The sequence below is a fragment of the Centruroides vittatus genome, unplaced genomic scaffold (assembly GCF_030686945.1).
Source record: "Centruroides vittatus isolate TY-2023 unplaced genomic scaffold, ASM3068694v2 contig_273, whole genome shotgun sequence".
In the NCBI taxonomy this organism is placed as follows: domain Eukaryota; kingdom Metazoa; phylum Arthropoda; class Arachnida; order Scorpiones; family Buthidae; genus Centruroides; species Centruroides vittatus.
Genome location: NW_027121739.1, coordinates 465,587 through 492,891, shown reverse-complemented (window position 1 = coordinate 492,891; position 27,305 = coordinate 465,587). Strand labels below are relative to the sequence as shown.

At 31.4% G+C, this 27,305-nt stretch overlaps 1 protein-coding gene across 1 annotated transcript; it reads left to right on the top strand.

Moving 5' to 3' along the window:
* Nucleotides 1–3,680: 3,680 nt before the first annotated feature.
* On the top strand, nucleotides 3,681–20,725 carry LOC136971905 (probable glutamate receptor). Its single transcript, XM_067266430.1, has 11 exons — nucleotides 3,681–3,719; nucleotides 3,798–3,895; nucleotides 4,668–4,758; nucleotides 5,339–5,491; nucleotides 7,566–7,713; nucleotides 7,776–8,002; nucleotides 12,611–12,870; nucleotides 12,951–13,087; nucleotides 19,227–19,342; nucleotides 19,787–19,920; nucleotides 20,479–20,725. The coding sequence occupies exons 1-11, from the start codon at nucleotides 3,681–3,683 to the stop codon at nucleotides 20,723–20,725; spliced, it is 1,650 nt and encodes a 549-aa protein (XP_067122531.1).
* The last annotated feature ends 6,580 nt before the right edge of the window (nucleotides 20,726–27,305 follow it).

Genomic DNA, 27,305 nt, shown 5'->3' with positions numbered 1-27,305 from the left:
AAGTATCCACTCCTACCACAAAGTTATCAAAATTACCGTTTTATTAACTTTTTAAAAATTAAATTAATATTAAATTAGCATTTAAATTAAACAGTATTAATAGGTAACCGAAGTATTTTAATACTAATAATATTGGCTTTAAGTTTTATAAAACTAAGCATCTTTAATGTTTGTAATGAAATAAAAAAAACAGCGTTATTTTTTTTCTATTTCTTGATATTACTTCTGCCAGGGTGTATTTTTCGAATAATGTAATATTTTCCATTATCAAATAATTATATTGATTGATACATTTTTTCAAGCATACGCTACAGTGCAAACTACATTTTTCGGGTTCAATTCTTTCACGAATTTAATGATTTTAACATTTTAGGTAATTACATTTATTAAACGAAAAACTTTTTAATGAGATATCGGTAATTAATTTTTCTTGAATACATGATTATAGAAATACCCTCATTTTTTCATTTCAAATATTTCAGCAGAAATATATCTGTCAATTACGTTTTTGCGTATAACTAGACAGATTCTTCATCTTTAACATACTGATCAAATTTGAGTTTGCTGGTCATCAGCTGTTCCATTCTAACAGTTGGTGTTTTCAACGTAAAGCTCATTTGTCAAAATTTATCTGATAATATAAATTATATCTGATTAATATTGAAAAATCTTCCACTTTGTTATGTATTTTACTTTTATGTAGGTGTTTTTTGAGCATTTCCGTTTCATGTCAAAACATCGGTTTTCTAGTTACTTATATCAAAATTTGTGTTCAGAAAACCGAATGTAGCTGATTACTTCAGATATTGAAAAAATGGTGTGCCCGTAAAAGTCATTTCTCGTCATTTTTGATTACGTTACTTTCACTATGTGATTACCTACGATTTCCTTTCGTGTAAAATTTTTAATGAAATCTTTAAAAGGGATCCATATTATTCTGTTGCAACGTATAAACGATGTGTTTAATATATTAGTCACCCGAATATGCTACACAGTATACATTGTGAATTTTATTCTAAAACATACAATCTCTACTCTCTTCAGTTAGCAAAACGGTAGGCGCTGATGCCGAAATACTGAGTTTGCTCTGTTTAAGTCTGTATACGTAGACAATGTTAGGGATTTTTTAAACGAATACCATTCACGTCTTATTGAAATACATGTAAATGATTAAAAAATTTGGTTTAAACTAAAATGTTAACTTACGGACAAGAAGCAATTAACATAGTTAAACTACACATTTCACTTCATCCTTTTTAATAATTAATGGTACACATATTACTGTTAAGTTGCATAATCATGTTTCTAATGCACAATTAATCGTTAGTATAGACTACATTTCGTGCATGTTTAAAATATTTGGTAACTTTTTAATACCCTTTGTACAGACTATCCTAATGCATAAAAAAATTCAGTATTGATAAATGCTCTTGGGAAACCTTCCTAAAAATAATGTCCCAAAGTTCCGTCTAAGCTCAAAAATTAATTTGTTTAAAATGTTTTCTAAGTTCCACTCTATACTCCATTATTTTGAAACAATGGTGGTGTATAGAGTGAAAATTTAAAAAAAAAACATCGTAAAGTAAGAATGTGGTGTTAGTTATCATTTTTGCAATACACGCACTCACAACAATCATTTGCTTTATACACTTGTTTGTATCTTTTATGTATCTTGATCACAGAAGTTTTCACTTTGTTTTCAATAAATTGTATTATTTGTCGACAAATGTGCAATACAGATCCGAAAATAATTGGTATTTTTTCTTAATTTAAATTACAATATGTGCAAGTGGGGAATGAACAAAGAATGTCATTTCCTGAATTCAGTAGGGCATGAATGCAGAACGAATTTTTTTAGTGATCTTGGCAATCAGAGTTCCGAAATAAAAGACGAAAATATATATATATATATATCTAATGAACAGTAGAATGAACGCACCACTGAGTTCATTGAGTTTCAACGGCATAACGGTGAATATGAAACTGCAACTGAGAAAAGCCGCAGTTTCATATAATTAAATAATTCTTTCATTACAAAAAATTTAATTATAATGATAAAAGTTCACATAAACAATGTCGTTACTGAAAATAGTAGCGTTAAGTTTACACCACGCTAATATCGATTCACCGAGTTTGAAATGTGTTTTAATTACCTTGAAAAATATAAACTACGTTTACACAATGAAATATGCTCTAAACTAATTATTTAAGTTTATAATATTATTTATAAATTCTTCAAGGAAAGTGAAAAAAAACTTTTATGTTTTATTCATTTTGAAATATTTTATTCAAACATTGAAAGAAGTAAACATTAAATAAATAGGAAGCCCCATTATGGCCCATTAAATCCAAATTTAATGAGATAATCCGAACGTCACAGGCCATGGTAGGTCCATCCACCTTTATTCGCGATATCTCAATATTTCATGTGTATGAATTTGAAAGAAAAAAAAATTAATTTCTAATGTTGTTATACAATATATTACTTTCAAACTTTCAGTCACGAATAGTTTGCTCATTATTAATTTCGACTAGAAAATGACTTTTTTGTTTACAGCCGTTATTGACATTGAATTTAGGTCATGTAATTTTAAGTTGTTTATTATAGCATATATTGTAGATGCTAAAATGACTTTCTACCCTATATATATGCTTGTCTTCTAGTTTGTTCATAAATTTCGTACAGATAGGTAAGTACCTGCAGTTCTTATTTCTTGGACATGATGTACTTTTGTACTTCATAATTTAATATATTATATATAATAAATGCTCATTTTAATGCATTTTTGGTCGGAAACAAAAATTTCGATGTAAATATCATGCAACAGAGCATCCTGTCAATTTCTTTTCACTAAAATCAAAATAATTTACAAAATTTCAATTTTGTCTGTTCTCAGTTAATTTATCTTTGATATGTTTTATCATATTAATAACTCTAAAATTAAGTTTAGATCTTATTGATATAAAGATGGCTTAAGTATCAATATAACCGTGTTGATTTTTTAAATGAATGTATTGTAGATTTAGCAGTTTTAATTATAAACTAAAAACAATACACAACTCTGGATGAAATCGGCACCATGATTCAGAATATTCAGAAATGTTTACTTGAAGGAACCGACAGATTTTATCAAAAAAACTTTTCATTCAAATCATGGAAGATCTTCAGTTTCATATTAGCTTTAAGAAATGAACATTTTTCTATTTTTGATTGTAAAATGCATTTTTCCAGTATATTACGAAAGCTGTGCATATTTTCTGGAATTACCTCATACGAGAAAGATGAAACTTCTGTATGGAAAACAGATGCAAATTTAAGCCTAGTAAAGGCATGACTAAATTATGTATGAAAATAAGTTAGAAGATAATTTCCTCAATTTAATATAAATGATAAACGAACGAATACTTTAATTAGCTAGTTAATATTAGTTATAATTCCGAACACAACAATATAGAACAAACAATAAAAAAATTTCTGCAATAATGAAAAATGAAGTAACTTAAGTTTTCGTCGTTACTGTAAATAATTTGATACGGGTTTTGATAAACCATAAATACCGATTTCTATTAATCGAACTTTTATTTTATACAAAATAAAATTATCAATATAATTTAATTTTTATTATTCACGATACAAATGTTTAAAAAATACACATAAAAATTTTACTTTTCAGAAGACAATGGACAAAACGTATGGTTGGAAAATTTCTGGATTCGACGTAATTAAACTTTAAATTTTAATATAGTAAAATATTTAATTTGAAAATTTTTAATTAATATTTTTCTAAAATATACAGCATCCAGATATGATGAGTTTTACGGAATCAAAAACACAAATAACTGACACTTGGTTTTTTGATGTTATCAAAATTTTACAAGAAAAGTTAAAATTCAGGTAAGTTTGTAATCTTCAATAATATTCCAAATATAAAAAATTTACAGAGTATTAATGCATATATTTACAGTAAATAACATAAAATATACAGTAAATATAAACCGTATTTACTCGCATATAAGACGCCCTCGCATATAGGACGAGGTGTGACTTTAAAGACCAAAATAAAGAAAATTAGATTTATTAAAACTGTTCTAATTATATTTCGTTTAATCACAACATTGTCCAGCAAAATTTACTGACATTTTAAACTTTAAGGAAAAATTTTGTAAAATCGACAACATAATTTGTTCATGTAAAACTAGACAATCGGGACCCTTTTTTGGCCTACTCTGAACACTCGAATTCACTGTACGTCGATTACACTTATGAGTTTCTCCGAATTCTGATTTCCGAATAATCATCTGTTTTTACGTGGGAATGGATTAAAACTTATATCGGGCTCCCGTGAGATTTTGGAATTTCATCCTGGAATTCAATTCAAAAGTTTTGCTTTTCCTATTGCTATTCATCTTTACTCCCGACAATATACAAAAACGATTTAAACGATCCAGATAAAATACTTATGTTTTTAAACACAAGAGGGTAAGCATCCGGTAAAAACTGCGAATACACTGTTTACAAAAATTATTTGCAAAAACGCAAAGAATCTTTCGCTCGCAGGTATAGGACGGACGACCTAGGAATTTGAAGCTGTGATAAATGAATAAAAACCTCGTCTTATACGCGAGTAAATACGGTCTGTCATTGTAATGAAATCATTTTCATGTAGACACGAAGTAGTTCATCCCATACCTTTATCACTCGGCAAAAAGGAATCGAACGGTTCATACTCGGGAATGATTGGTCAAGTCGTGAATAAGGTGAGTTTATTGTTTTTCGTCAGCAGACTTCAATTATTTACAGGTGAATAAAACATAAATATGAAAAATGTAATTATAATATTAAAGAATAAAACTAGAAATGACACTACTAGAATAGAAAGATTTTCGTAAAATACAAGCCTTTGGTGACCTAAACTAATCAGTTGTGGCTTTGAAATATTTTTTAAAAAACCGTAAATGTAAAAAGATTTTAACTAATAATTAGCGTTAAATCTGCTTGAATTTTATTTTTAAAACTATTGTATAGCTTCATTTAATTGTACAGTACAATATGTATCAATATTTGTAATCTATTACATTCTATTATTCAGCTTCGGTGTCTATAACTTTAACATTAAAAATGATTTTCAATTAACGTGTATTATAAATTAATGTAATATCAGATCATTGAACATTTCTGTGAGTTATGATTATTTGAAATTTATTTAATACATAATAGTATTTGGTAAGGGACCAGTTTCCCTTACCAAGTCCTCCAGAGAGGCATCTCTGGCAAATCGCTCTTGTGTTGCATTGCCGTATCCAATAAAAATTGTTCAATTTTTTTAATTATATTCAGGTTGCAGATATGACGGGAATACCATTGGTAATACAAAAGGAAATTCCAGTGGATTATTCGACCATTGTACTTATCGATCCCGTAAGATTCATTGTCATGGAAAGAAAAATGGAGTCAGATTGGAAAACAGTCTCTCGACCCTTCTCTTTTCAGGTATTCTACGTTAATAAATTTGAATTTTATTTTTATTGTTTGCTAATTTTGATAACGATATGCTACTTTTCAGAATATCATAAAAATGTGTAATGTTGTAAAAGTATAACATTTTAATATATATATAATGAAAGTTGTTATTTCTATTTAACGAAGCATATGACTGTTTAAGGAATTAATGTTAATGTGAGATCCGGGAATTAATTTAGAGAACATTCAAAGTATTGACATGTATTTTAGTATTATTTAAAATATTTTTTCATTTTGAAATAATGAAAATGTTTAGCAATATTTCTCATCTTCAACTTCCTCTGAATCAAGACAGAACGAAATACAGTAGTTCCTTTAGGTGTGAAATCTACACTTAATAGTTTCCTATGTAACAGAGTGTAGAAAAGAAACTCTGGACATTTACATTGGTCCCACAATTTCATATATAAAGTGAAGATCACCTTGGACGAATGCTTTTACTCATAGTTTAACAAATTACTGGTTAGGAGGGATAGTGACTCTTAAATATTGGATAAAGTTCCTAATACATGTTTGGTGCTTTCACAGAGCACTATGTTATTTGTCAACTGACTTCTTTCAAATGTTAAAGGTTCTCTCATCTTATCCGTAGTTATACAGGTAACGAATATAATTTAATTTTGTAAGCTTTCGCGCTCGCAAAGATATTCGTATTTCGATTTAGGATTGTTTGGACAGTTGTATATTCAGTTTATTGTACTCTTCCCCCTTTCGTCAACGTCGGATCGGTGAGATCCGCTCACTTTGTCACTGGATGGCATGATCTATTAATTGTCGTCGGGATTGCAAGATCCTTTCGACATCAGGTCCTGACACCAGTTAGGATACTTGAAGGCACGTCCTAACTTTAGAATATTCCAATATATTTAGCAAAACAATGTTCAAATAGGAGGGTGTTCCATAGTTCGGGTAGAAGGGTTAGCGAGGTCGTCAACAAGGTGTCAGTAGGTTTCCGATGTTTGAGAGAGGTGGGTCTTAGGCGCTTCAATTAAATACACTTTAATAAGCTAAAGCAAGGAGTACATAGAAGCTACAGCACTAAGTCTATATACAATTTCCAAGTTCGGTTGCATTGAATAGTACATCTAAGATTGGCACGATGCCAGCGATCTAAGCACTTATACGTTAATTCACCGAGAGAGACTTTACAGTTCTAATTACAGTACCTCGGGGAAATGATCCGTTGGTACCGACCTGGTCCTTATGGATCGTCGGTGGAACGCTCCTTCTGGCCCGGTTGTCAATCCGTGGGAACAAGGATACGATAATTCACACACACGCACACACACACACACAAGGTAAAAGAGGCCGAGAAGGATCGTCTAGAAGATCGGTGCTCTGCTGTTATATCCTCATCAGGTGTAGGAATTTGTAAAGATGATCTAATGTTTGTAGTGATGACACACTCAAAATTTGTCATCGCAGGGCCGGTTAAGGCAGTTATTGTTGTCAGATTTACACAATGAGATTTGTTTACATATCAACGTTCCCACGTATCAACAATAAACACTTAAATGTTAAGATTTTTTTTAATATTAACTCCCCTGGATCTCACAATACTATGTAAAGAATTTGTAAGAGCTGATAGAAATTCGTTTAATCCGGAATATTGGGAGAATTCTAGCTTACTAAACTGTACGGGACATGATTTCTCGAAGTTATTGATTACTGTTCTTGAGTGGATTTACGCATACATGATCTCTTACTTTCATGTTTCTAAAAATTAAAAAAATCTGCGTATATCGATTTCAATTCATTACTTTTTACCACTTTAAAAAGAGATAATAACATATTATAAGTTAAAATAAATTAATTTGGTATTAATAGAATTAATGAAACGATAAAACACAACTTTAATGTGATTTACTGTTTTTATATCATTTTCTTTATACATTCTTATCTTTATGCTAAATAATTATTAAATATTCAGAAAGTTATTATTTTACACAAAGAAAAAATTGAATTTTGTTTTAATAAGAATACTGTTAAAATTTTTTCATATTCAGACATAAATAACGTCTTTGTACATGATTTTGTTTTAAAGCTTTGGATCGCAATTGGCGTTTCGATAGTGCTCCTCGGAATCATCTTACGTCTAATAATAAACTGCGGCAAAAATATAAAGAGATGCAAGAAGTTTTGGTCAGTTGAGAAAACCATTACGTTTCTTCTGGCCACTTTCTCCCTGCAAGGTTTGTACAATTCCAAGAATAAACAATTTTTCGTAAGCATACATGGGTTTTTTCTATTACAGGAAGTAACTTGAATTCCATAAGAGAAAATTCGTCCAGAATATCAATCGGAGTTTGGTTATTATCAATCTCTGTTTTAGGATTTAGTTATGCGGGAATATTAATCTCGTTTCTCACTGCACCTATATACGAGCCGTTGCCAAGAACCATTCATGAGTTGGCCACTGCTGTCAAAAATGGCGAATATTCTTGTGGATCACTTCCAGATGGTGTACCGATGTTCCTACAGGTTAATACAGTTATGTCTTTTAGTATAATATTCGATTTGGTATTATGTTCATTTGAGTTACTGTAAACTCTTTCTCTTTTGTTAGACGTTACCGCAATAAGATAGCTAAGGGATAGATTAAAAAGAAAAATTAGATACTTGTCGGATTCTAAGATCTATTCTTAGAATGTAATCTAATTCAAAGACAAGTATCTAATTCAAAGACTTTATGTAAATAATGTTTAGATTTCTTGCTGTTTGTTGTCTTTGTTAGTAAATTCGTTTGTTTTATTCTAAAAGAAAGAGTCTAGTTTTTATAAGTTCTAGATTCATTGTCGAGCACAAGTATAGTACATACCTCCTATAAATCGGGAAATTTTCGATGAAGTAAATCCGCATCCTTGCCCGGTTAAATTTGACGAACTGGTGTTAGATCTTGATAAAATTCCAACAAAATCGGAATATTCACGTATTTCCGATTTTCTGACATTTTAACGGCCATCCAAAAACGTGTGACAGAGAACACTGGAGCCCGGAAATTCACGTATATATTCATACTCTGAGTTCAAGAGGGCCTTTTTTTTTATCAAGCCCATTATTCGTTTATAAATCATATTGTTGCGGCTGAGGTGTAAGGGTCAGGATCTTATTCATTAGAGATGCATCACATTTAAAAATTCTTGAATTTACTCGAACTGTCCAGATTCGATATACAGACAACAAAACTATTTGGCATCATATTTCTCGAAATCATCTTACCTCTAATAATAAACTGTGGCAAAAATATAAAAAGATGCAAGAAGTTTTGGTCAGTTTTGACTATATATGATATTCTATACAGGTATCCAGTCGTCCACTTAAACATGTATTCAGAGGCTTTTTGCCTCTGAATACATGTTTACAGTTACGATAAAACGATGTTTAAAGCTTTTCACAAGCTTATGAATTTGGCACATGGTCGATTCAGCTCTTAAATAATAGAAGGGGAAGGATTGAAGACAATTTAGAATAGCATACAAATAATTTGTGGTTGTAAACAAAAACAAATTGATAAAAACTGAGCTTATTTTTTACAAAACACGTTCAGGAAAAACATCAAAAGCAATACCAAGAATTAGTATTTTTAGTGTTACATTGTCACAGGCTCCTTCTATGCGTCACTCTAATTCTCCTACATCAGGCGGCGCTACTAGGTACGCATCGCGCACCGATACTTTTAGGTGACCCATGGGAAAAAATCGAAAACAGTCAAGATGATGAACTCTGTGCAATCTGTCTTTTGTTAAACATCTCTGTAAACCATCGACACTTAGGACTGAAGATTGACAAGACTTTAACATGGAAATCGCACATCAGCCATATCAACAACAAGGCAGTTACGATGACCCACTCCCTACGCTGCATCTCCCGGAACACGTAGGGAATAAATTATAAGACCAGCCAGACAATCTATAAATGTGCAATCGAACCGGCCATTACTTATGGGGCAAAGATCTGGCGAGAAGCAGCCAACAAGTAAAACATTAAGAAACGTCTTAACTCTATCCAACAAATGCGTTTAATATCGATAGCTAAAGAATACAGAACAAGCCTGACAAACGCATTACAAGTAATTTCAACATTCTATCACTAAACCTAAAAGTTTTAAAAATATATTGGAAATACCAACTTTTAGGTTAAAGGGCAAAGAGCATTCAAACTACCATTGTTCATGCTTCCATGGAGGAACTTATAAAAGACATCCAGAATTACGACCTGGACTCATAACAAAAGACTAACATAGTTCACCCTGCTGAACCAAACTTGGAAATTACCGAGACACCAGCAGTAAATGACAAAGCGTACAATGTGTTTTCTGAGGGATCAAAATCTGCCGAGGGCGTAAGGTGCGCATTAGTTGTCAATAACACCTCTGGTAGGTCAATTTACTAGGCCTGCTTCAAGCTAGGAATGCAATGTTCAAAAAACCAAGCCGAAAGTTTGGCTATTTTGAGGGCATTGCAAAATATCAGAGACAAGCCAATGTTCAGAAACAAGACAATACACATCAACAGCGATAGCAAAACGGTCCTAGCCCAAAACAGAAAACGACGCACAAAGTTAACTATAGTTCAAGAAACTATCAACTTCTGACGCTACTTAGAGAAAAAGGCGTCTAAAGGTTGACATGCCCATGTTTCTCAACACCCTTCCATCAAGCCTAGTCAAGTCCCAACTAGACAACATCATGACCCAAATCTGGCAATAGAGATGGGAAGCAGAAAAAACAGGCAGACTTGCCTTCCAATTTTTTCCAAGCATTCAGGATAGGAGGCACATGTCTTTTTACCATTTAAACTTCATTACCACCCAAATCGTTATAGGGCACAGGAAATACCTGAAGAGTTTCCTGAACAAAGGGAATGGAAAATGCCCTTGTACCCTAGCTGACGATCAAGATGTGCAGAATATCATCTTGTTGTGCACTAAATACAAACATAAAAGACGAATTTTAGCGAGCACTCTGTATGACCATGGTTTTCACAGACTATTGAAACTTTCATCAGAGCTACAGACATTCTAAAGTTTAACAACTAGGCGAATTATTCAGCGGTTCCCCTCTTGTTAGTGAGGTTTGTACATACATGTTTTGTTTTGGTCTCATGGCAAGTCAGCTGTTGGGGCCCTCTTCTCATGTACTGGCTGTATTGTACATAAGTGATTGTTCTCCTTTTGTTACCTCCTAAGCCATGGAGGACTTTGTCTGTTTTTTCTCTGTTGTTCATACACGCTTTGTGTGTTGAATTCCAAGGCAAGTTAGCTGTTATGGAGCTCCTACTGCTTCAAGTTTAAGAGGCAGTTATTCTGTACACAACTGTATGTTTGTAATTTGTATTCATTGGTGTTATACAATTGGCACACGGTGGCGCTCTGAAGTCTCATGTTTCACACTTTCCTGTCATTCTTTTCTTTTCTTCATTCTTCTCACTTCTGCTATAAACCAACAACTGCCGAATTATCGGGCTAGCAAATGGCTATAGTAATATTAATAATTAAAGTTAATTTGGTACTAGAGTTAGGCGTTAGGCACCATCTCTTGTTAAATTTAATAATTAGAATTTTAATTAAATAATTTAAATAAATTTAGGCTTAACTGGAAGAAAAGAATCGGCCCGAAGCGGGATTCGAACCCGCAACTTCTGCTATCCGTGCAGACACGTTACCAGTTACGCTACCCGGACCTTCGGTCCGATCCTCCCCTTCCAGTTGATATAAGATTACCGTACGACCATCGACGGCTATTACAATGCCGGCTGGGGACACATTAATTGCCCACGTCCTCCCAAAGGCACTCAACCGGCCATCGCAAACCCCGGCAAGGCGTATACATATAAATAAACAACAACTAACCCGTTATATATAAAGACCAACAACTGCCGAATTATCGGGCTAGCAAATGGCTACAGTAATATTAATAATTAAAGTTAATTTGGTACTAGAGTTAGGCGTTAGGCGCCATCTCTTGTTAAATTTAATAATTAGAATTTTGATTAAATAATTTAAATAAATTTAGGCTTAACTGGAAGAAAAGAATCGGCCCGAAGCGGGATTCGAACCCGCAACTTCTGCTATCCGTGCAGACACGTTACCAGTTATGCTAATCTTATATCAACTGGAAGGGGAGGATCGGACCGAAGGTCCGGGTAGCGTAACTGGTAACGTGTCTGCACGGATAGCAGAAGTTGCGGGTTCGAATCCTGCTTCGGGCCGATTCTTTTCTTCCAGTTAGGCCTAAATTTATTTAAATTATTTAATTAAAATTCTAATTATTAAATTTAGCAAGAGATGGCGCCTAACGCCTAACTCTAGTAGCAAATTAACTTTAATTATTAATATTACTATAGCCATTTGCTAGCCCGATAATTCGGCAGTTGTTGAGCCTTGTTATCCTTTCGTAAATGTAAATGTAAAAAATGTAACATCCATCGACCAACATCTGTCTGAGAATGAGATGTCGCACTATCCTTCTGACAGTAAATTTGCTATAGTTGCGCTGACAATATATGAAGACATTCGTCCTCTCCTGTTTATTTATCGATCAGTTTCCGTAGTGTCACTATTTGTGAAGCATGCCTGTGCCCAGCGATATTTCTACTGAATTAGCCATTTTCTCCGAGACAGATATTTAAGTATTGGTTAATTTAGCGCTGGAAAAAGCAGTCTACACGTGAATTTTTCATGCAATGCTGGAAAAAACACTTTTCCCTTGACTGATGTTTATGTGAATACCATTTAGGCTCGATGGAGAGAGATAAATTTTCATTTATATAAGTATTAATTAATGATTGTCGTCAAATTTTTTGACAATTATTCATGTTCTCTTTTAAAACAACAGAATCCGTGTTTTTACTCGCGTTTAATGTTTAAATTAATATTATTTTTAAAACCTAACCAAAAACTATATAATATTTGAAATTTTCAAACCAAAGCATTTTTTGTTCATAACATTCCGCTATAAATTTTCATACTGTTTTTTGAAAAAGTTGATACAAAATGTTACTAAATATATTTAAAAATTGTTAAGTAGATAAGAAAATATTTGTATCCAACTTAAAAACTGATTGATATACGATTTATATTTTATTTCAGGGAAGCGAATCGGCAGAAATAAATATATTAAAAAATTATATCGATGAACACGAAGAGATGATGATGTTAGAGCCTTCTGCTATCGTAGAAAAAATGAAAAACGAACGGTACGCCTTTATTGGACCAGAGATATATATAAGAGGAAGAGTTATGTCTTCGTTTAGAGGGAAAACCTATCTGAGTGAAGAAACATTTGTTACATTTCTTGCCGCGTATTTGCTTAAAAAGGATTTCCCGTATAAAGATGCTATGAATAATATGTAATTATAGAAAATCATTTGTTTTCTTTTCCTTATAATATTTAATAAACTTAATAATTAAATTTTTTATGTATTTTTAGAATTTTTCGTTTAATTGAAACTGGAATCATTAAACGGATAACGGAAAAGGAATATCCTATTATTCCTGAAATTGTGGATAAAGTAAAACCACTAAAATTGGAAGAACTGGCGGGAAGTTTCGTGCTTCTTCTTCTCGGTTATGCGTTGTCTCTGATTTGCTTTTTTGCAGAATTAATGTGTGGAAATTCTTCTAAGTATTTTAAAAATTGTAAAAAGAGAAGATTCCTTTTTGATTTATAAATCCGAAGACAAATTTATTAAATGAATTATATTTTTCAACGTTGATACAATTGAATTACTAATGCGTTAACAGTTATGACAGCATTCCTATTTATGAATAATACTTAATAATATAAAACCCGTAGTCTGTGTGGGTGTGAATTCCTTATAACTGCAAATTTTATCTTAGATGAAATTCCAGTTATAATCATTTTGAGTTCTGACGGAATGTATAGGGTACTTATTTTGCAGAAATATATTAATATATTATTCTGTAGAATTTATATAATAAACGATTTATGGATTTCGGATCCATGATCGCAGTTACATTGCATTGATACCAGTGACCTGATTTTGTTTATGCTTGTAAATAGAATTTCCCTGAAGTTGCATTCTTAATTAAATATTTTGTAAAATGACGTGTCTTAAACTTACTTCATTCAATTTAAAATTTAAACTTTAAAAAAAGATAATCGCATCGTACCGCTTCTACAAAATAAAAAAATTTACTTTTTATAGTAACCACGTGTCGTTCTATTATCCAATCAGAAAAGAACGATCTAACGGGCTTGTTACTTAAAATGTATTATCACGCATTAACTATGCTTTGAAGGCAGTATAAGCTACTCAATTTGTAAAAACATTACATACTTTTTCTGAATTTCTTGAAATCTGTATTCTTCTCAATTCTTCAATATCTATTTTCTCATAGAAAGTTTCTTGTCATGTTTGGCAGAGGAATTTCTAGTAATAATATAAATTAATACCTATTATTTATTATGTTTGTAAAATGTATTAATTGTTCATATTTTACATTAAATTCTTTAATGTTAGTTTACCAAGTAGTATCTTTGTAAACAAATTAAATGAAAAATAAATAAATTTTTTATGTTTTTTGACTTTTTCCTCTTCGCAAAATCTATAATTCGCTTGTACTGTACGTCACACTGCTTCTTCTCAAATTAAATGCGTCATTCTTTACGTCTGCTGCATTTGCCGTTTGTTCCTAAGTCACCTGCACCAATTTCAAGCGTAATACACTGCCTAGCGCGTAGTAATGACGAAAACTGTGTGACTTCCATTCATCAGTTTTTTCTATCTGAAAATGACTTCACTCTTCTATTATACAGTGTGCTTGAAATACATTAGCATTTAATGTAGTCAAATGCACGTGTAGTTTTTCTCTTCTGATTGTTTACGTTAAATTGCAGCTGAACTCCAGCGACAGACGAAGAATTCTACATAGAGTCATGGTTCTAAATAACTATGTTGTAAAGTATAAGATAAAGAAAAATCAATTTAAATTAACTTTACGGCGTTAATACGTGTAACAAAAAAAAAAAGTAAATTACATGCTTTTCATCGATAAAACCGATACTTACTATTCGTATTATTATTTTTATAAATAAATATGATTAATCGTAATTAAATAATACAATGAATTATAAAAAATAAGAAACTCTAAAATTTACTGGGATGATGACCGTTATATGCCCCTGATGTACACAAATAATAAAATGTAAATAATTTGCTGACAACAAAAGAGCAGAGATAGAAAACATAAAAATTTGTTAATATAATACAAAGTGAAAAAAGATTTAAAAAATAAATTCTTCAAAACTTTTATTTATTTTTACTATTAGAGTGTTGTATAGTTCTTTTATTCCACCAATCCGTTCGCCAATAATTTAAATTCAAATTTTTCACCAATAATTATCATTAGTTGTGTAAATAATTAATTCCAAACTTTTTCCAAAACTAGATATATTACTTTTGAGACATTCGTAATTTACTATTGTTTACTTAAACACGTTTTATTACCTTCACAATGAGGGTGGCAGTGAAATAATAAACCAGACTAAAAATATCTAGAGAAAGCCAATAACGAAAATATATCAGTTAACTTGATCCTTCGCAGTTGCGTGTTTGTTGTTTATTTCTTTTTAGCCGTTCGATCATCAATCTAACTCTTGGATTAACAGGCTCTGCTTTATATTCAGCAATTTTTATTGCAAATGATATTTTTCATTTCAATTTGTAACTCATTCCTTTCGTAAAATAATGAAAATTCACAATACCTCAATTGTAAATGTTAATTATATTAACTTTATTTCGTTAAATTTAACTTTTCATTGCAAACACGAGAACCGCCAACTTGTCAAATTCTCTAGAAGATTCACAATTATATATTCAATAAGCGAAAATTGTAGCGAAAACTACGAGCTAAGTGACATACCACTGAGTAATATTATAAATTTTTAAGTAATAGCGTGGTTAAGGCAGAGGTTTTCAACTCGAAACGTGTATGTCGGACGTTCTGCGCCGCCTTCCTGTAAGTCTGGAAGTTTGACACAAGCGTTTGAAACGTCGAGCATAATTTCACTGACGTTCCAAACGCCATTGTGAAACTTCTAGGCTTACAGGGAGGCAGCGCTGAACGTCAGACGTACACGTTTTCGCGTTGAAATCTTCGGCCTCAACCTCGCTAATAATTTTATAAATATGGATGATTTATTTTATCTACAAATCCACTTAGATCAAAAGGTGACAGTCGATAAGAAAGTCAGAAAGAAATGAATAGTCATAGATATAAATGAAAGTCAGAAAGAAACAGTTGCAGTATTTTCAGGTAACAGCAGTGTATGACGCTACTTAGATAAATCTTCTTCTTCTTCTTCTTCTTCTTCCTCAGCTTTTCCCACTCTATGTAGGGTCGCTGTTTCTGATGAGTCGCCTCCACTGCTCCCTGTCTTGGGCTGCCTCCCTCTCAAGTCCTCCGCCACAAGATCCATCCACCGTCTCCGCGGTCGTCCCCGCCTCCTCCTCCCCCTCACTGACATCTGCATAACCCTTCTTCTCACATACTCTTCTTCTCTTCGTACCACATGACCAAACCACTTCAACCTTGCCTCCTGTATCTTTGCTTCTATGTTCGTAACTTTCACAGTCCCCCTCACACATTCATTTCGAATGTGATCCCTTCTCGTAACCCCACACATCCAGCGGAGCATCCTCATCTCCGCCACCTCCATCCTTTTGACATGGGTTTTCCTCAAGCTCACAGTCTCAATAGCATACAGCATAGCTGGTCTCACCACCACCCGATAAACTTTCCCTTTCAACCTTAGATAAATACTGTATAAGAAAAGGCAATTTACGTTTTTTTTCGACTGTCAACTCTATCGGACACTCTAATCACATAACATCTAATCGTCACTATCGGATATGTAAATAACATAAAATAGATAAGTTATACGTTGATAAAAGTATTACATAAAAGACTTCAAATATAACGTATTCGTATGTTGCTTATTAGATTTAAGATGTGTATACCTTCAGTCATTCCGTACGAGACTGTAAACACTAATATAAGAAATTGTATATATTTGAAATGTTGCAAAAAATTGTCATTATATAATTTCACGACGTTTTTGATATGTTTGTAAAGAATTATGTGTTTTTTTTGTATTTTGAATGTTGAAAAAATAATTCTTATCGAATTTCACAAATGATTTTATTTTTTTTACTGTAGTAAATATATGGCAATTTTTCACAATTGAAAGGTCGGACAATTTTCATATAACTACTTATTTAAAAATAAATAAATAAATAAAACATTTTTCAAAATTTTGACGAAATATTTTTGAAACATTTCTGATACAAACAACTAACCTATATCTAATTTCTGGCAAATATAAGATATGTCGTGAAAATTCTATATAGAATGATTTGATTTCCTTTACTATTTAAAGTATGAACAAATTTCATATATCTGCTTGTACATGCTAGGAAAACATTCTTACATTTTAGATGGAGAATTTTTCAATTTATCGTATATATATAGTTGTCATTTATTTATTTATGTTTTTTTAAAAACCAAAAATTTCCAGGAATTTATGAAGGAAAATTGCTAATATTTCAATTATAAATAATTGTTACGAACATACTTATTTCAAAAAAATAAATAATAATAATAATAATAATCCACTTCTAGCAATATATTCTGTATCATGTTTCACAACAGCCCTAGTTAGTTTTCGTACACAGGAATGAAAAGTTCTGTACCGCAATATCTTGTTTTTTAAAAATTACTACAAAACATCCTTTGAGTCGATAGCTCCCTTTACGTGCGAATCCTTCTCGTTAAACTTGGGTCTTTTCTAGGAAAAAGTAAATAGAGTAACTTGCTTTTTATGTTTCTATGAAGACAATGTAATTTCATTAATAGCTTAAATTTTTCTTTTAGAAATGTCAAGCTTATTTCATACAATTAAATTACTTATTATCATAAAGGCAGATTTTTTCGTGTTGTTATTATTTACTTAATGTAGATTAAGGTGATTTTATTTTGTTCGCCTTTAAAATACAAATAGAAAGAGTCAATTGATACTATCACTTTACTACATTTACATTTCTATTAAAAATTAAAATCGAATAGAAGTATAAAAATACATATGCATTTTGAAAATCCTCATTATATATAAACGAAGCTAAATACATAATTAATTACTATGCTTTTGTGTCGTTTCTACCTTAATTTAAAATTTATTTTGTATACTAGTACTTTTTATATATTAACAAAACTTATTATACTGGAAAATATGGATGCAAATATTTAGTTTTATAGATCAAAAATAATGTTTTTTATTTAGTTCACCTGAACACATAACACTTTATACTTGTGTTTCGGACTTGTTCGTCCCTCCTCAGCAGTCCTTTAAACGACACTTTCTACAATTAATAATAAAAATATTTCTTGGTACAATTATAACTATAATTAATTAAAACACAATCATTTCCCGATAATCAATTAAAAATTCTTACAAATTCTGTATTTCCGAACTGCTTTACATTTCCAATTAAACTTACGATCCACAGCAACCATACAATTCTACACATTCCTAATTTTTATACATTAAAAACCAGTTTAAAGCGATAAATTTAATTTTTATTTAAAATATTATTACTTCAATTAACTTGCTTCGTTTTGTTTATTCTTTTCTACTTAATTTCTATTCTAATTCTTTTTTTTTTCGGGTTATAGCTTTATTATTACGCCTTTCCTCCGAAGAGCAGTTATCGATCGCTTTGCGACCGAAGAGCCAGCCGTTTATCCCACAGCCTAAACGTACGCGCGGAAAACCGTACCTTCCGGGAGGACTTTTAATGGGGAACTGGCCTCCTATTCAGTCGTTATTGGCTAGGAGATAATCCGGAAAACTCCTATCTGCCAGCCTGTCCGAGTCGCGGCGCGAACCCACGACCGAACTTCCCAGTATTCAGGGTCTAGTCTTCAGCGATGTGACGGCAACGGAGACCACTCGGCCACTGGTGGGCCTTCTATTCTAATTCGTTTCTATCTCTTCTTTTATAGCTTTTCCTTCCCCCTTTTATAATGCTTATCCATGATTGGTGGATCTCTCTACCATTGTTGTTATTCATTTTATTAGTTTGCCTACTTATATTTAAATGCTCATACAGTTGTCTTTTATAATTGTTTTTTTCCTTTTTCCTGATTTTTTACCGTATTTAGATCAATTGCACAACCTTCTGTATTACAATGGTCAGCTACTGCTAAATTTGCATAGTTTCCTTTGATTGCTCTGATGTTTACTTAATCTTATTTTTAATTTTCTTTTTGTTTCTCCTATATATCTTCTTCACACGGAAACAAAAACAGAAGGACAATTCCGGTAAGTTTTTCTTAAATAAATATAAATTGGTAAAAAATACGATACCCAACCTTAAAAGAAAAAGAAGAATACGAAAGAAAATTAATATTAAACATGACAGATGTAAAGATACCATAACCTGTCAGAAGAACATTAAATCAAGAATTAGACTATAATGGACCAGAAATATTGAAATTAAAGATATCGCAGTCTTTACAAAACATTTATTATGGAAGTTTTTAGAAGAAGAGAGAGAGCAAATAAGAACAGGTATACAAAATATAATTAAAAATAAGAAATTAAATAAAAAAACGAAAAATCAGATTAAAAATTATAAGAGAAATTTAAATAATGTTAAATTGTTTTTAACACATAATAATTTAGAAATACTTCAAGGGGATAGAACCAAACAAATAATAATTATGGAAAAAGAAAAGAAAAATAAAGTCATTAAGAAATTAATCCAAGAAAGAAGTTATAAACAGCTCAACAAAGATTCAGTAAATGGTCTAATAAAATCGTTAGAAAAGGATTAAAAAATTCAAAAATACAACAATATGTAACAGAAGAAGACATCAAATACATAAAAAGAGAAGACAACAGAACACCGAAATTTAACATAAGGATAAAAACACACAAAAATCCAATTAAATATAGACCTTTAATAGATGTTAAAAATTACGTATATTATAATTTAGAAAAATATTTAAAGGATAAATTAAATTTATTAGCTGTTTCTCAGTATAGTATAAAAAATGTGGATGACTTATTAAATAGATTAAAAAATATAACAATTAATGAAAATATGAAGTTAATACACTTGATGTTGTAAACATGTACCCTAGCATAACAATAGAAGATATAGAAAATTCTTTAATAAAAATAAATACACCAAATTGGATAATTAAATTGTGCCTAATTATAATTAAAAATAACTATTCTAGTTTGATAAGAAATTCTACACCCAAACAGAAGGAATACCTATGGGTACATGTATAGGTCCAAAATTGGCCGAAATAACAATGACGCAAATAGATGAAAAGATCAAAAATATAGAAGGTGTTGAATTTTATAGCAGGTATGTGAATGATTGCATAATAATTTTTGATAAAACGAAAACAAATGAAAATATAATTATAAATAAGACCAATAAGATTAAAGAGAAAATCAAATTTGAATTAGAAAAAGAAAAACAGAATAGTATAAATTATTTAGATATAACAATAGAAAGAAAAAATAATAGATTAATTTACAAGAAATATGTTAAATCAATACAAATATCCAAAATAATTAATTATAAATCTGTTATCCCGGTCAGTATGAAATATAATATATTTAAAATGTATATGAATAAAATAAAGCAAAGAACAAGTGAAATAGAAAGACAAAAACAAGAAGAAGAAAAAGAAGAAATAATTAAAATGTTTATTTTAAATGATTACCCAAAATGTATATTTAAAAAATGGCTTGAAAAACTAGATAATGACAAACAACCAAAATCAATAGATAAAGAGAAAAAATTTATTAAATAAAGATATGTTTCAAAATTATTTGAAAGAATTAAAAATGTAATAAAAAATAAAATCAACTTAATACCGGAAAAAATAAATTCAACTAAAAAACATTTATGTTACAGAAAAGAAGAAAAATATGATATAACAGAGGAGAAAGGAATAGTGTGTTCATTTGATTGTAATTGTAATTCAAAGAAAACATATATAGGAGAAACTAAAAGAAAATTAAAAATAAGATTAAGTGAACATATCAGAGCAATCAAAGGAAACTATGCAAATTCAGCAGTAGCTGACCATTGTAATACAGAAGGTTGTGCAATTGATCTAAATACGGTAAAAATCAGAAAAAAGGAAAAAAAACAATTATAAAAGACAACTGTATGAGCATTTAAATATAATTAGGCAAACTAATAAAATGAATAACAACAATCGTCGAGAGATCCACCAATCAAGGATAAGCATTATAAAAGGGGGGAGGAAGAGGTATAAAAGAAGAGATAGGAACGAATTAGAATAAAAGAGTGGATTCCGTCTCCGCTCATAATGGTGGCGACCAGACCCTAAACACCAGAGTTCGATCGGGGATTCGCGCCTCACTCGGACGAGCTGGCAGCGGGAGTTTTTTCCGGGTTTTCCTCCTTGCCAATGACTCCTGAATAGGGGCCAGCTTCCCCTCAAGTCTTCCCGGAAGGCAATTCTATCCCCCTTTCTCGCGGTGGCCGTCTCCGATATGGCCGACTTTGGTCGCATCAGTGACCTCTTCTCCGTCTTCCCGGATTGGATGTCTTCTATAAGGCCGACTCTTCGGTCGCAGTGCGATCATCTGTTTTTTCTGGAGTATAAAGCCACATATGAGCTACAGACTCCTCTCGCATACCAGTGATACCAATTAGAATAGAAATTAAGTAGAAAAGAATAAACAAAAAGAAGCAAGTTAATTGAAGTAATAATATTTTAGATAAAAATTAAATTTATCGCTTTAAACTGGTTTTTAATGTATAAAAATTAGGAATGTGTCGAGGTGTATGGTTGCTGTGGATCGTAAGTTTAATTGGAAATGTAAAGAAGTTCGGAAATACAGAATTTGTAAGAATTTTTAATTTATTGTCAGGAAATGATTGTGTTTTAATTAATTATATTATAATTGTACCAAGAAATGTTTTTATTGTTAATTGTAGAAAGTGTCGTTTAAAGGCCTGCTGAGGAGGGACGAACAAGTCCGAAACACAAGTATAAAATGTATGTGTTCAGATGAACTAAATAAAAAACATTATTTTTGATCTGAAAAACTAAATATCTGCATCCATATTTTCCAGTATAATAAGTTTTGTTAATATATAATAAGTACTAGTATACAAAATAAATTTTAAATTGAGGTCAAATACAATACATCCAAAAAAGTGATTTTATTTAAATCACAGATCTGTTACTTTATATACATAATAAGTTTTAGTTGGGACAATGTTACAATAATATAGAGTTGCAGTATGTATGTACAATACCTCAAGATATTTTATGTGCAAAATGCAGTAAAATTTCAAAATACATTTATAATCTTGTGTATAACATCTCTTTAATCCAAACTTTTGTTCGGTAGATTATCTCGCAGCATCACGGTTAGAAACATCTTTATATTTTTGAAAAATTGGATTACATTGCAACGTATTTCGGGTTTGCTTACATTCCAAACCCCTCCTCAGTGCTATACAAAAAATATAAGAAATATAAGTAAGAACAATATTATCTAGATATCGCGGAAAAGCGAATTTTTGTGATATAGTCATTTTACATACCATAAAAAAACAAAAAATCTTTCACAATAACATCCGTGAACATACATAACATTCAAGAATCCTATATAAAGAGGTTTCTCTTCCTATAACACATTTACAGTAGTTATATAAAAACATAACTTTTATAAAAAGTGTTTTAGCCTTTTAAAGTTTTTTTTTAAAAAACTTACAATTTTATCTGCGTACACCTAAAATGGGTGGATACTAGTTTACTTTAGTGAAACACTATGTATGTTAATATAATGTGACATAAAAGCTGTAATTCAGAAACTAAAATTATTTTACAAATAAATGTTTTTCTATTAACGATATATGAATACCGACCGTACCGACAATATGTATTTCTATTTGAACAACCGTACAATGTATCCTTTGTGGTTTAATTAAGAAACATAATGTTTCGTAGCGCCGTCTATCAAATTACACCACTGAGGATCTATTTGCATACCATTTGAGATATTGACCAAACTTTTCCCAAGATATTTTCGTATTTCAATGTGTTCTTTGAACTTCCGTTTATAAGTGTCTTTTTCTGAGTGTGAAATTTTTATATTGTCTCTGTTAATCTGACAACTATTACCGGTATCCTTTCTATGAGTAAACCATAGGGAACTACTGTATCCCAATCTAATAGCTGCTTCATGTTCTTTACTCTTGACTTCAATGTTCGGCTTATTTCACCTACATACTCTTATGGAATTTGAAAATTACATTGTATCACATACACAACACCTGTTTTTTAAAGGTGATCTATATTATTATTATATTTTTTACTAGAAGTACGATAAATATTATGTAAAATTTCATTGGGCCGAAACAATGTTATCTTTTTTAAGGATTTTAATACAATTATAAAAATATTTCTAACATACTTTGTATTTTTTATCTATTTTATATTTTGTGTTATATCTATTTTTGCTATATTGTGTATGCCAAGAATTTAATTTGTTTCTGGAGTAGTCATTAAGGAAAAACTTTGCGTCTAGTTCTTTTAATTTAATTTCACGGTTAATATTATCAGATATTCTTGTGTATATGTTCTTTAGGTCCATAACATAAATATTCTGTTTCATGGTATCCAGAATGTAAGAGTGATAAATAATTGTTTTGTTAACGTTGCATGGTTTTCATATGTCAAGAATGTGTAGTTTTCTAAGTCATTTCTTATCGTTATATCTAAATAATTTTTGTTTATTTTTTCTTTTATAATATTTTCTGATATGTTAGAAATATTCTGAGTTCCATTGTATATGTTATGGACAAAGTGATTAATACGGGCATTATTCATAATGCCCGGTCATTATGAATAATGACCAACAAAATCGAGCATTGTAATAAATCTCAATAATTTATTAAATTGACCGGTCATTATGAATACGGCAATCATCTAGTCGGGAAAATAATATGTTGAGGAGTGATCATCCGAAATACGCTAGCCAATCAGAAATTGTATCTGAGATGCGTGTGCGTATTGTGTTTAGTAATGAATTTGGCGGTGGTCGCGGCTGTTTGTGTAAGTCCCCAGACGAGTTCGAAAGCGAATAAATCGCGGAATTCTGGCGAAAGAAAAATGATAACGATAAATTGTATACCGATAGAAGAAAAAAACCCGTGATCTAGACAACGCGACACAAAAATGTAAACGAAAGAAAAGAAACCTTTGATCTAAATAACGCGACACAAAAATTAAACAACGAGACTCGGAACTGGTCGAACACGTGTCAAATAATCTGTAAACTGCAGCACAAGCGCTCATAAACAGGTAGATCTTTGACTCGAGTATTTATAAATTTTTGACGGGATAAACTTTCTCGAAAAAAAGGGAAATTTTTGACAGACAAAAAAGATCGTTAAAATTTTAAACGTCAAGAAAAGTACAAATAATGGCCTAAATTATGAGTGCAGGTGTTATAGTATTATAAACGATCACGAGCAGAGTCGACAAAGAGGTATCAGATGTACTGTACACCTCGAATCGGACCTTTCCCGCGACCCGAGATGGTCTCGTTTTGCGCTTGGAAACAAAGGGGAGACCAATCGGGAAGCGAGAAAAGGGACGAGGGACCAATCCGAAATGTGGATAGTGCACGAGAAAAACGTATAAAAACTGGGACTTCAAGGTCGAAAGAGAGTCTCCCCCGACTAAGAACTGTCTTCCTGTGGATTAAACAAAAAGTCGTGCTCATTGAATTGTGTTGTGTCGCCATCGACCAGATAGGACGCCGCAGCTCCTTCGCCGATCATCCGCATCCATCCAATGATCCGATCCTTCTCTTCCGCCCCGGGTGCGACCGACTCCAAGGTTTTTGTCAGGAATAGTGGAATGTCGATCGACGATGTAAGCATTTATGTTACAAATAAACGGCTTTCGTGTGAAAACCGTTTATTTGTAAACCAAAGGTCATCATTTGCCTCCTCTGTCACGACTCACATACGACCTCCTCCCGCGGTTCATTCCTGACGCGAGATCGATTGTTTCCCCCTTTGAGTCGGCGAATCTTACATTTGTGCTCTCGATGGATTCCTCCCGGAGGGAAGCCGCCGATTGTTTAACGTCATTAGTTATTTATTGACAGTAGTTCTTGAACACACGTATCAATAACTAGTATACATGAATATCTAGTGACGTTAAGCAATCGGCGGCCTCCAGGAGGAATCCATCCAGAGCACAAACAGTCGCGACCACCGCCATGATGGTGCACATAGGTAAAATTATACCATTTAATTAATATAGTTATTAGTACTTCGTTTTAAAAAATTACATGTTTTTTTTAAATACTTTGAAATAATTCACAAAAATAAATATTTCTAAATGAAATAAGTTGAGCTTTTTAATCAAATGTCGCATAATTTAAAATTTGGTATTAAACGCGATATGCACTTAACATGATTCAATCGGCAACTCAGAGTGCCGATTGGCGAGCGTATGTTGGATGACCACTCCTCAACGTATTATCATCACTTTGCCTGACTATGTGATAGCTATATTCATAATGACTAGTGATGTAACGAATATTCGGTTACTATCCGGTATTCGGCCTATTCGGCTTATTTTTCGCTATTCGGCCGAATACCGAATATGTAAATCACTGTTCGGCCGAATACCGAATACTTAGAAACAGGAGTAAGAAATTACAAAAACATAGTAAACTAATCATTTTGGTAACTTTTATTAATGCTGAACATTAAATTATAATTATTAAAGTTAATAAGAAATAGCATCTAACTATAGTATTAAATTATTTCGTAATTAAATAATAATATAGCCTTTATCTAGCCCGATATCTTATGGAATTGATGGCGTGTAGGTTAGAATGTATCGGGCATTAATGTTAATGTTTAGTTAATTATGTTATATTCGTATTCGCGTATATTTTTATATTTTTTACGATATTTTAAAATGATTTACGAAACGTTTTATTGAAACTTATCGTATTTAATGAAAGAATTATTTATCTATTTCTAGAAGATGAGTAACTAATATATAATTTATTTTATATATAAAGCAAAGAATGAGCATTTCTCATTATACACAAAAGATAACATTTCAAATCATGTTAATTTTAAAAATATTGACAAAAACAATAGCAAAAAAATATCACAAAACTTTACAAATAGAAACTTCCCAATAATATATTTGAACTGTTCCACAACTGGCGAGAAACTAGACTATCTGTCCCCACTAAAGTATATCCTTAGGGTACTATTCAGTATACAAATACGTAGTAAAAACAAAATTTTAGTGCTTAATTAAAAAGTTAAAAAAATCGATTGCAAATAAAATAACTTAAAAGTTATAACTTACATTTAAATACCAACAACTGCCGAATCATATTGGGCTATTTACGGCTATTACATAAATTATAAACCAATTTGGGACTAGAGGTAGATGTTAGGCTCCATCTCATATTAACTTTAAAAATTATAATTTAATTAATTAATTTAAATAATTTAGACCTACTGGAAGAAAAAGTCGTAGTGACAGCGGGCCAATAGAGAGCAGGGTGCGCGATCCTTCCCATAATGCGGTTTGCGCGCCAATTTTCGTACGTGCGTTAATCAAGCCGAATAGTTTGGCCGAATATTCGGTATTTGGCTGAGGCCGAATATACTATTCGTTACATCACTAATAATGATCAGTCATTTTGATAAATTAATCAATATTTATCACACTGTGCGCTCTTTTTGGTCATTATTTATAATGTCCGGTCATTATGAATAATGCCCAATTAATCACTTTGTCCATTACATATATAATGTTTAGAGAATGTTCAGAATATGGAATATGTGTAACAACCATCACCAGGTGTATCTATCACACTTTCTTTTGGTCGTCGTATTAATCTTACGTAACTTTGCTTAAAACTATAGCCCCTGTGTCATCTTTAATACAAACACCAATTTTCCTGGTATTATTCAAACACAGTGTTAACTAACATAAATAAATTTATACTGGAGCTATTGCAGACAATATATAAAAACAAATAGCATGCAAATACTGCTTAATAAGAAACAGAGAAAAACACGTTGCATTTGTCATTTGAACCGTTAAAACTATGCCATAAAATATGTGTAAATTCAAACTATTATTAGATAAACTTTCAATTTATCAGAAATATTACGAGGGACTGAAATGCGAATAATTTTAACAAATAACTCTACAAATATTCTGCTACGATAGTCTGCGCCTGCAGATAGCACTTCGTATCATCACTGTTAAATAAATACCAATAAATTATAAGCACCGCAGCTTAATTGGTGCGATTTTAATTCTTCATGAAGTAGAGTAAGCAATATCACAAGCAGAGACGGTCGCGCTTCATAGCGTACGCAATACAAGTTTACATTTTGAAGCTTATTATTTCTACAACAAAAACAATAAAATACAACACGAATCCCGCAATAAAAATTAAAAATGCCCCAGTGAAATTTTCGATTTTCAACGGTTTCACTGATTGCTCAATTTCAGGCACATTAGGAAATGCAATTGGTTTAACGAGTCCTCCCGCTTCAAAACTAGTCATTATGCTATAATAAAAATAAAACGAAAACATGAAAAAAAGAAAAAAACAACGTGCTAAATGTTTAATATTTTAACTCACATTTTATCAAGAAGATTTTTGTAAGGAAATCCTTTCTTCATCGGAAACGCAGTA

Bases quoted from the DNA above. Each gene is read 5' to 3' on its own strand.
- LOC136971905 (XM_067266430.1), top strand. From the start codon at position 3,681: ATGGACAAAACGTATGGTTGGAAAATTTCTGGATTCGAC. The intron at 3,896-4,667 runs GTAAGTTTGTAA...ATTTTCATGTAG, and splicing joins CAAGAAAAGTTAAAATTCAG to ACACGAAGTAGTTCATCCCA. The intron at 19,921-20,478 runs GTATGTGAATGA...TTTATGTTACAG, and splicing joins GGTGTTGAATTTTATAGCAG to AAAAGAAGAAAAATATGATA.